This window comes from Rhincodon typus, chromosome 24, assembly GCF_021869965.1.
Source record: "Rhincodon typus isolate 14 chromosome 24, sRhiTyp1.1, whole genome shotgun sequence".
Classification (NCBI taxonomy): domain Eukaryota; kingdom Metazoa; phylum Chordata; class Chondrichthyes; order Orectolobiformes; family Rhincodontidae; genus Rhincodon; species Rhincodon typus.
In genome coordinates this window covers 3,961,618-3,972,809 of record NC_063355.1, presented here as the reverse complement: position 1 = coordinate 3,972,809, position 11,192 = coordinate 3,961,618, and the positions used below count along the sequence as shown (strand labels likewise).

The following is an 11,192-nucleotide window of genomic DNA, read 5'->3' as shown; positions in this document are numbered from 1 at the left end:
GAGGGATTGGTCAGGGAATGAATTGGTGTCTGGCCAAATAGTCGAAGGGGTGTTGGTCTGGGGCAGAGGTAGAAAGGAGTTTAAGTGAGGGTGATTGGTATGGGAGGAATGGACATCGAGTCTGGCCCAAGGTGTTAGCCGAGGGACAGAGGGAGCTGGGAGATTTAGCTGGGTTGGATTAGTTTGTGGGAAATGGGAGTGCAGCCCAGGGTGGGGTGTTCTGTCGGGAGATGAGGGCCTAGGCATAGACAGTATGGGGATGATGTGGGCCAGACGGGGATGGGGTACAGAGGGAATGAGGTATCTAGCTAGGGTGAGGGGGGGGCCTCTGTGAGGTGATGGGTTCTGGCCCTGAGTGTGATCTGCAGAGGGGAATGGCGGTGGTGTGTGTACGTGTGTCCGTCCGGGGCGGGGGGGGGTCCTGCCGACAGGGGAGGGGGGGAGGGGTCGCCGCCAGCGGAAGCGCCCGCGCTGCCATGTTGTTTGGAGGCGGCTCCGGATGGTGGGGGCCCGGGCTCGGAGGTGAAACAAAAGCAGCGGAAGGATCTCCCCCCATCCCCCCGCGGCCCAGGCTCAGGCCCCGGCCTAAAACCACCCCTCAAGCCCGGCTGTCCGTGGGGCCTCAGCATCGGGCTGCCAGAGTCAAGCGAGGCGGGGAGTGCGCTGCTTATTAAAAAAAATCTCGAGTGCCTTTCCCTTCATTATTTATTTCTGTGGGGTGGGGGGGTGTGGAGGTTTTTATAATCCCGTTGTTGTTGTTCCCTGTTTGTCGCTGAGTGAGTGAGTGACCGAGCAGGCGGTCGGGCTGCCATGGAAAGAGCTGCCGAGCAGGCCTGGAACAGCTACACCTACCAGGTGAGCCAGCACAGTGCCGACATGTTGAAGAAACTCAACGGCCAGAGGAAGAACGGCGGCCGCTTCTGCGATGTGGTGCTGCGGGTAGGCGACGAGAGCTTCCCGGCTCACAAGGCCGTGCTGGCCGCTTGCAGCGACTACTTTGAGTCAGTGTTCGGGTCGGCGGCGGCGGACGAGGCGGCGGGCCGCGAGCTGGAGATGCACACTATCAGCGCCAAGGTCTTCAGGGACATCCTGGACTTCGCCTACACCTCCCGCATCGTGGTCAGGTTGGAGAGCTTCCCCGAGCTTATGACAGCTGCCAAGTTCTTGCTGATGAGGTCCATCATCGAGATCTGCCAGGAGGTCATCAAACAGTCCAATGTCCAGATCATGGTGCCCCCAGCCCGAGGGGACATGATGCTCTTTCGCCCCGCTGCCAATGTGGACTTCGGCTTTACCCTGGATCTTGCAGCTGCTACTTGTGCCAATGGCAACTTTGTGGGTGAGAATGGGCACCTGTTGGGGGCTGGTGAGGTCAAGGTGGGCAGCCCTGGTGCCCCTGCAGCTAGTCTGCCCTCCCTGCCTGGCTCATTGCCTGCTGTGGATGGTTTGGTGACCTCTCCTGCTGCGCCCACCCTTGTGGCTGGTCAGTTCCAGGCCCCTGTGAACTCGGTGAACACCGATCATGCCAAGGTTGTAAAGAGGGGACGCGGGCGGCCTCGGAAATCCTCTTTGCTGGACCTGCCACTGCTGACAGCCCCTTTGGCCATGAGGGATGAGGGTTTTTACCCCTGCAGTTTCTGTGGGAAAGTATTCAAGAATGCAAATCGCCTGTTGCTCCATGAGGCTCAACATACTGGGCTGAGTGTGGAGCTGGGGTCAGGGGAAAATCAACTTCCAGGACTCAGTGACAGTCTCCTGGCATCTTCAAGTGGCCTCGATCTTCCCCGTAAAAGAGGGAGAATGCGGAAGAACGTGGCCTGTGAACTCTGTGGCAAAGCTTTCAGGGACGTTTACCACTTGAATCGGCACAAACTGTCGCATTCGGGGGAAAAGCCATTTGAGTGTCCCATCTGCCACCAGCGATTCAAGCGAAAGGACCGGATGACTTACCATATTCGGTCTCATGATGGAGCGGTGGGCAAACCTTACATTTGCATCAGCTGTGGAAAGGGTTTTTCCAGGTGAGTGGAAAGAGTTAATTTCCCCTTAACACTTTAAAGTGCTGAATAAGGGAAAGCTGTCTGGTTAGCACAGCAAGCCCTATGCAAGTGATGAGAAGAAACGGCACTGAAAAATAGAAGACAGTTTGATGAAATTGAAATTCTAAGAGTGTAAGTCCACTTGCAACATTGGAAGTGCATTGTAAAAGATCTTAACTGCATTTCTCCTTTCACCTTGCTTTATCATTTAAATTTCTTAATAAATAAAACAAAAATGAAATCTCAACCTGGAAACAAAAATGATAGAAAAAATTGAGACTGCTGGAATTTACAAAGAGAAAGTTATCCAACTCTAGAATTGAAAGTCTGGTTAAGCCGAGTTTGAAGATGCATTCAAAAGAGCATTGTCACCCTGTGTTAAAGCGTTATGCATTCCTAAGCAGTATTGTTCCTGTTAGGATGTCATGTTATGTTGTATTGCCTACCATTAAAAATAACAGGTGTATTGTTTCAAGTCAAACTTAATGCTTCAAGGACATCATTGTTTTTCAGTTCATGATACAGTGTGGGATAAAAAGAGAGAAGTATTAAATATGTTTCATTAAATGGCAATATTTATGGTGAAGGATTATAGCCAAACAGAGGTAACACAGGGTCTATTAGACAAAGAGCAGCATGGAGTTAAAGCTCTTGTCTTTCAGTGACAAAGTTTGAATCTCTGAACTTGCATTGGAGCCTGTAGTAAAAAATGGTAACTTTCTATTCCGAAAATATGTGCTCTGTATTTAGTTTAGGATATTTCTTAACAAAAAGAGCCCTATTTTCCAACTCTCTCTCCACCATTTTGTAAGCCCTTTGCTAGTATTAACATCTACCACACCACCACCCCCCCCGCTCCCTGCTGCCGTCCATCCCGCCCCCAAGTGTTATCCACTGAGCATTGCTAGGCACACTGCTTACAGGCTGTGTGATTGTCAATGAAACACCAACAACCAGAAGGCATGTGTAAACAGTACTATTTAACTCCAATTCTGATTTTTGTCTCTCATTCTTTACCTTCCAAGATTGCCCAGCTGAGATTTTGGAAACATTTTTTTATTCACTTACCAGAATGAGGGCATCTCTGGCTAGGCCAGCATTTATTGACCATCCCTAATTGCCCGGAGAGCAGTTAAGAGTCAAACACATTTCTTTGGGCCTGGAATCACATGTAGGTTGACAGTTTCCTTCCCTAAAGGACATTAGTTTCCTAGCTTACATGCTAATACACCCTATTACATTGCTGGCTGCTGTCTTTCTTGCTTCTGAATTTTTATCATTGTTGTTTCCTTTGTCCCCAAGGTCCTGTGGTGTGCAGGAGGGCCAGATGAGCAGTAAACTTCAGGTCCAGCTCGTAGCACTATAAGACTGGAGCATGGGCCAATACATGGGCCAGGAAAGAAAATGGGAATGAGGTCACAATCCAATCAGCCATGCTCTTGTTGGTTTCTAGGCACATGTACTGCTTCACGATATTCACTTTATGTTTGTTATTTAGTTTTTACCCATGTTTCAGATTGCACCGGTGTTGTTGCTGGGATTCGATTACATCTCCCTGTGGGGTTGAAATTTTCATACTGTGGAAAAATATCAGTGGAGCAGTATGGATTTAGATTTACAGATAATGGGTGGATAATTAAGTTCTCTAATCTCATTGGGGTGTCATTTGTCACAACATTTAGTGTGTTGTATTGCTGGTTGCATGTTTGTATCTGGTTCAAACATTTGCAGTATGAATTAAAAGCACCACTCCAGAAATGTTTCTCTTGATCCCTATTTGGACTATGAGCACTGCGAGCAAGCATGGCATTTATTGCCCACCTCTAATTCCCTTGAGAAGGTGGTAGTGAACCACTTTCTTGAATTGTGATGTAGATGCTTTCACAGCTCTACTAGAGAGGAGGGTTCCAAGATTTTTACCCAATGAAAGTGAAGGAACAGCGGTATAGTTTCTAAGTCAGGATAGTGTGTGGCATGGAAGGGAATGTATGAATGATTGTGCTCTGCTGCCTTTATCCTTCTAGTTGGTCGAGGTCAGAGGTTTAGAAGATGCTGTTGAAGAAGCCTTGGTGAGTTCTTGCTGTATATGTTATGCATGTGTACAGTGCTGCCGCTGAGAGTCAGTGATAGAGTGATTGAATGTTGATAGGCTGCCAATGATGTGGGCCGTTCATTGGATTGTTTCGAGCTTCTGGACTGTTATTTGACCTGCAGTTGTTCAGGCAGGTGGAGAGTGTTCTATCACAATCCTGACCAGTACCTTAATAGATAATGGGTAGATTTTGTGTCAGTACTTGAGTTACTCGTTTAGTATTCCCAGTCTCTGCCCTGCTCTTATAAGCACAGTGCTGTCTTTATGTGGCTGGTCCAGTTTAGTTTCTGTTAAATGGTAAATCCCCACCATGTTGTTAGTGGGGGATTCAGTGACGACAATGCCCTTGAATGTCAAGGGGCTATGGCTAGATTCTTTGCAGTGTGCCTTAATGACTGCAGCCCAATAGCTCCGACTTCAGTAACCATGAAGTGCTTAGAGAGGCTGGTCATGGCCCACATCAACTCCAGCCTCCCAATCTGACTCGATCCCCTACAGTTTGTGATCTGACGTAACAGGTCCACAGAAGATGCAATATCCCTGGAACATCTGGACAACAAAGACATCTGCGTCAGACTCCTGCTTGTTGACTACAGTTCTGCCTTCAACACCATTATCCCCTCCAGACTGATCTTAAAACGGTGTGACCTTGGTCTCGGCTCCGATCTCTGCAACTGGAGAGGCCCTTAGCTTTCTGACCCATTGGCTGCAAACAATGAGGATAGGTAACTACACCTCCTCCCCAATAACACTCAACACTGGAGCTTCCCCAACCCCCCGCCCGCCCCAAGGATGCATCCTCAGCCCCCTGTTGTACCCGCTGTACACCTATGACTATGTTGCCAAATTCCAAATGAACGCCATCTACAAGTTCATTGGGATGGATATCTAACAACGATGAGTCAAAATACAGAAGGGAGATAGAGGGCTTGGTGGCATGGTACAATTAAAATAACCTCTCTCTCTCAATGTCAGCAAAACTAAAGAACTGATCATCAACTTCATAAAGAAAGGAGGAGAACATGCCCCCAACTATATCAACGGAACTGACGTTGAGAGAGTGAAGAGAATCAAGTTCCTCAGTGATAATAACTGATGACCTGTCCTGGGCTTCCTAGATAAATGCAACAGTCAAGAAGGCACAACAGCGCCTCTTCTTTCTTGGGCGGCTCAGGAAATTTGGCATGTCCATAAGGTCCCTCATGAATTTCTACAGATGCACCATTGACAGCATACTATCCAGATGCATAACGGCCTGCTATAGCAATGCTCTGCCCAGGACCGTAAGAAACTATAGAAGGTGATGTGCGCAGCCCAGAACATCACAGAAACCAACCTGCCATCCATGGACCCTATTTACACAGCTTGCTTCTGCAGAAATGCAACCAACGTCATCAAAGACCCATTGCACCCCGGTATTGACCTCCTACAATTCTCATCTTTCAGGCAGATGATACAGAAGCCTGAACATATGCACGAGCAGGTTCAGGAACAGCTTCTTTCCAACCGTTATCAGACTGTTGAATGGACTCAAGTCTCAAATAACATAACCTGTATGCCTCTAAGTCTTTTTGATCTGTACATCCTTTTTGCTTGTTGTGATCTGCCTGTAGCGCTTGCAAACAAAGCTTTTCACTGTATTTTGGTACATGTGACAATAAATCAATCAATCAATCTGTTGGAGATGGTTATGTAGTGTGCATATTACTTGTCACATAGATGGCTGAGTCTGAATGTTGGTTAGTTCTTTGCTGTATGTGGACATGACTGTTTCAGTACCTGAGGAGTTATGAATGGAAATAAACCTTGTGCAATCATCAACGAACATTCACACTTCTGATCTTGTGATGGTAGGAAGGACATTGATAAAGCCACCTTAGATGGTTGGGTATGGGACAGTAGCCTGAGAAACTACTGCAGAGATACCCAACAGGTGCAGTAGTTGGCCTCATAACCACATCTACTTTTATTTTGGGCCTGATGCCATCCAGCAAAGTGCTCTCTCTCATGTGCTTGCTCGCTCTCATTCCCTCTCGCGCTTGCTTGGCCTCTGTCTCGTGGCTACTCTCACTGTTTCACTCTCGTTCTTCCATGCTCAATCTCATACTCCATGTGTCTCACTCACTGTTTTGTGTGCTCACTCTCTGTTGCCTTCTTGTTCTCGCTCTCCCACTTGCCCTTGTTCCTGCACATGTTCTTTCCCAATTTGCACCCAGGCTCTCATTTGAACCAAGACTGTGATGTCTGAAGCTTAGAATCCCTTAATGAACCAACTGAGCATTGGTAACATGTTATTGCTGTATAACTGGCATTTGATAGCACTGCCCATCTCCTTCCTTCATTTTGATGGTTATGTTGACTGGTGGGAAGGTCATTGGCCAAATTGGATTTGGTCCTGTTTTGTTGCGTCCAGGACATACTTTGGCAGCAATGTGCTTGGAAGTGTTTCTTAGCACTTTCTGTCTCCCCATCTAGATGAATTCCTGATCGTGGCCATTTGGTCCTGGATGGATAAAGGTGGGGAGTGGAATGAAATTGAGCGGATCGGAGGCATTTATGTTTTTCCTCTCCATGCAATGACCAGTCACCATTGGCACGTGCCTGCTTCCCAGTGACTGACTGAAGAGGAGTAGCACAAGCTGGCTGTTCCTTTTCCCTGTGGCTTGGGTGAAACACAATTGGAGATAGTTTCTGTTTGAAACCCAACAACATTTTTCTTCTCTCTCGCAATAAAGTAATGACGGCATAACGTCTATTTAGAAATAGTGAAGTATTACATCTTTAGGATCCAAATACCGTGGGAGCTCAGGCCATATGAAAAGTGTAAATTCAGTTAATAGAATGAAGCTGGTGCTCATAGCCCTTGGTGTTCTGATTTAAGATTTGTTCAACGTTGAGTATTATTGTTCAGAATAGCCTTTTGAAGGCTCTGAGGCCAGACAATTCAGCAAATATTGTAAACACAATTAGGATTGAATAGTTTGGGCTGCGAGGGCCTAACTGTCTGGGTTATAGAAATAGTTGTACTTGAGGAAAATAAAAGTTACACTTTAGAAGTATTAATTAATTGTAATGCTCTTTCAGATTTCCTGAGGATAAAGAATGTACAGCATAAATCCAAGTTTGTTCTTGTGCCATCACTGAACCTTTCCGCTTTAATTCTGCTAGACTGTTAGTGACAGGAGTTTACCAGTTTGTTTTGAGTGTGAATTTTATTCTTCCCCAGCAATGTTATAATGAATCTCCAGTCACAGGCTTGGATCCTTGTAACTCACTGATACAGTCTATGATTTGCCCACATTGAACTCGTGATTTCCATTATGTTGCTGTGGGCATCGCTCCAATAGAGACTATATACGTATTCCCCATCACACTAGGAAAATGGGAGGGATTGGCAGTAATTGTAGTAACAGTTATTTAACGAGTTTCTTTCAGTTGCTACAGGTTGAAAATAGAGCAGCTACAGCGCTGAAAACCAGCTAAATTTCTTGCAGGCTTCAGCAGGCCTTGAAAGGAGGCACACAGAACAACAGATTGTAAGAGTTCTCATTGTGGTGAGGATGGTGGCCTGCAGCTAGGTCCAGTCAGGTAATAGGACTACCGTTGCTTCAGAGAATGTTAAAATCTAATTGGCTGAGTGCACCTTCCAAACTAGCTGCGGATGTCTTTGACACATACAGCGCACCCTGCCTGCAGTTCGTAATGAATTATCCAGTGCTGAAACCCAATACAGATGGAAAGGAAACATTTGGCTACAAGGTTTATGGTTAATGAAAATTTTTTTTCATAAAGAAATGACCCAAATACACTGACAAATATTTCAATGACAGTCATTTTCTTCCATTTTTAACACTAAAGTTTTCCGACAAACAACACTAATCACCTGCTAGGAGGTTCATTCCAAAGTTGTGCGTTGGTTTGATTAGTCAAATATAGTGATTTTTAGGAATTATCCTAGGCTAAAACAAAAAATGCATGTTACAATATAGCTTGCCTAGTCATGAGCCTGAATGATTGATTAATTTGTGCACTGACTGGGGGTGGAATCCCAGTATGATAGCAGCTGGTCTGTTTGATTCTTATTAATACCTTTTGATGGCTGTTGTATCACTGAGAGTATGACAATCTAACAATATGCTAAAGCCAATAACCTTTCTTTGTTTATTTCATGGAATTTACTATTATTAAATCAGTTTCAGTGGAATAAAAGCCAGTATAGAATGATTGGACAGAATAACTTGTTTCTGCTGTGTATTCTATCTAAAATAGATTTGAATGGAACTATGTCTTAACTTTATGGTTGGATTATGTAAATTTCTGTTCTACTGACCATCTTGAAACTGTTTTACAGAATGAGGAAGACTGTTAATTATGATTGCAGTGGCAGATGGAGTTTAATTTAGATAAATGTAAGGTGTTGCATTTTGGTAAGGCAAACCAGGGCAGGACTTATACAATTAATTTAGGGCCCTGGGGAGGGTTGCCGAACAAAGAGGTCTAGGAATGCAGGTGCATGTTTGCTTAAAAGTGGAGTCTCAGGTAGACAGTGGTGAAGAAAGCATTTGGCACACTTGCCTTCATTGGTCAGAACTTTGAGTATAGGAGTTGGGACACGATGTTGAGTCTGTACAGGACATTGGCGAGGTCACTTTTAGAATGCTGCATTCAATTCTGGTTGCCTTCTGTAGGAAAGATGTTGTTAAACTTGAAAGAGTTCAGATACGAGTTTACAAGGATATTGCTGGGACTGGAGAATTTGAGCTATAGGGAGAGGCTGAATAGGCTGAGGCCTTTTTCCGTGGAGCATCAGAGGCTGAGGGGTGACCTTATAGAGGTTTGTAACATCATGAGGGGCTTGGATCAGGTAAATACCCAAGATCTTTTCCCTAGGGTGGGGGACTCCAAAACTAGAGGGCATAGGTTTAAGGTGAGAGGCAAAAGATTTAAAACGGAGCTGAAAGATAACATTTTTACACAGAGGGTGGTGGTGTGTATGGAATGAGATGCCAGAGGTGGAGGCAGGAACATTTACATTTAAAAGGCATCTGGTTAGGTTTATGAATAGGAAGGGCTTCGAGGGATATGGGCCAAATGCTAGCAGATAGAACTAGGTCTGGTTGGCGCGGATGAGTTGGACCGAAGCGTCTGTTTCCGTGCTGTATCACTCTAAGGGAGACAACCCTTAAAATCTGTGCTTGGGCATTTAAGATGTGTGGAATTTAACTTGAATTCTAATTGGAAAAAGAAGCTGCTTCTTGAATAGTTTAACATAGTGGGTCTCACTGTGTAATCCTTTTTAATTATTGACCTTCCATTCTTTTCTCCCCTGGTATGGTTGAGATGACTTTGGTGCCATGAACTAACTCTGAAATTAGTTCCCTTGGAGTCCATGTTCAAAAGAGAATAGGAATTTGAAAGTCATGTTGAATCATCATTTTGTTATGTAGCGGGTGATGACAGGTTAGCTATATTGTGGGTGAGTCCTTAATATAACAACATGTGAAATCTAGAAATTCACAAAAAGAATCAAAAGAACTTTAATCTGATTATCGTAATGATCCTAATTTAAATTTTGGAGAGTAGGAATTGCTCTCTTTCTTACTCTTTAATCATTCTTCGAGTTCTTTATACACATCTGTATCCAAGCTGATGTAAATCTATCCAAAGTAAGAAGGCATGGAGTTGCAGCTGGCACAAGTCAAACTGTGTGCAGTGATCTGCTGTAATTTCTGATATAAATACATCCCAAATGGAAATTCAAAAGGCAGTCTCCCTTTTCAACTTTTATCAGTTGAAATCAATCATGATTTTAATGAGAAAGAAAAGTCTCACTTTTGGTGAAGTATTAATATCTATAGCTGAAATTAATTTCCCTAAATAAAAGTTGATTTTAACACAAAAAGGCTACTGACTTTTTAACTAAAGGAAAACTTACTGTGGAGGAAAAATGTCATTAAAACTTTTTGAAAGATGTTTGCATTCTAAAATTTTAGGCAATCAGTGTTTTAGGAGTGGCTCAAAGTTTTAAAAAGCCAACTCTTCAAACTGAAGCAGACTAAAATTTAAAATACATCTTGAAAGTGATAGCCAAAATAAAATTTAATTTTGAATGCAAGATAAAAACTTTGATCTTCACCAGGTGATGCCTCTTGTTGTTGCATGGCAGTCTAGAATGGCAGATGAAGTAAGTAACATTTGATAATAAATTGAATAAGGATACTGCATTCTGGTACAATGAATAAGGGGACAGTATGATACCTGTAAAACAAGAGTGCAAATGGAATACAGCAACAAAGCAGAGAAGTAATGCTAAGCCATTTTTTGGTTACGGTTCTCTTGCAACAATAATAAAGATATAGCTATGGAACAGGTGCAGGAATAGTTCAACAGATAATATTTCAACTGAGGTGATGTATTTATCAAAAAGGGTAGTGTAGACTGGAGATCACTCTTATAGAAACAAAAAGGCTGAGAGTTGACCAAATAAAGGTCTTTACGATTTTAAAGAGTTTGCTAGGGTAGCCTTGGAGATGTTATCACTGTTTGTAGGGGAGGCCATAGATAAAGAAAATAATCAGCAATAAATCCTTGGGGAATTTGGGGAAAACTTCTTTATCTCGGGTTAAATGTGGAAAATTTTACCATAAAGTGTTGAGAAAAATAGCATGTGTGCATTTATGAGGAAGCTAAACACGAAGTACAAATGAATAGAAGGATGTGCTGATCAGGTGGGATAAAGGTAGGAGATGCGTTTATGCTTCACATAAACCAGGCATAAACCATTTGAGCCAAATTTACCTGTTTTGTAGTTGTAGACTCAATGTTAATTCAATGTAATGTTATTTGTATTCAGACATTTGATTTGTTTCATACCTTGTTTAACTTCAGTGAAATTTACAATTCAAAAACTTTTTTTCCTGCTGTATACATTTTTGAGAGGCTTCAGTGGAGAATCATTTGCTGAGTTCTTCTTTAAAAGTGGGGGATGGGGTGGACTAGAAAAATGTAAAACTCTCGAATTCACTGCTGTTCTTCAGGGATGATACTGGATCGTTATTTAT

General features: G+C 43.6%; 1 protein-coding gene across 2 annotated transcripts in view; it reads left to right on the top strand.

Moving 5' to 3' along the window:
* Positions 1 to 465: 465 nt before the first annotated feature.
* Positions 466 to 11,192, top strand: part of patz1 (POZ/BTB and AT hook containing zinc finger 1) — a 45,191-nt gene continuing 34,464 nt past the window's right edge. For both annotated transcript variants that reach the window (XM_048611385.1, XM_020528962.2), the window contains exon 1: positions 466 to 2,021. In XM_048611385.1, coding sequence (XP_048467342.1) covers positions 811 to 2,021 — 1,211 coding nt within the window. In that variant the 5' untranslated portion in view covers positions 466 to 810. The remainder of the gene's footprint in view (positions 2,022 to 11,192) is intronic.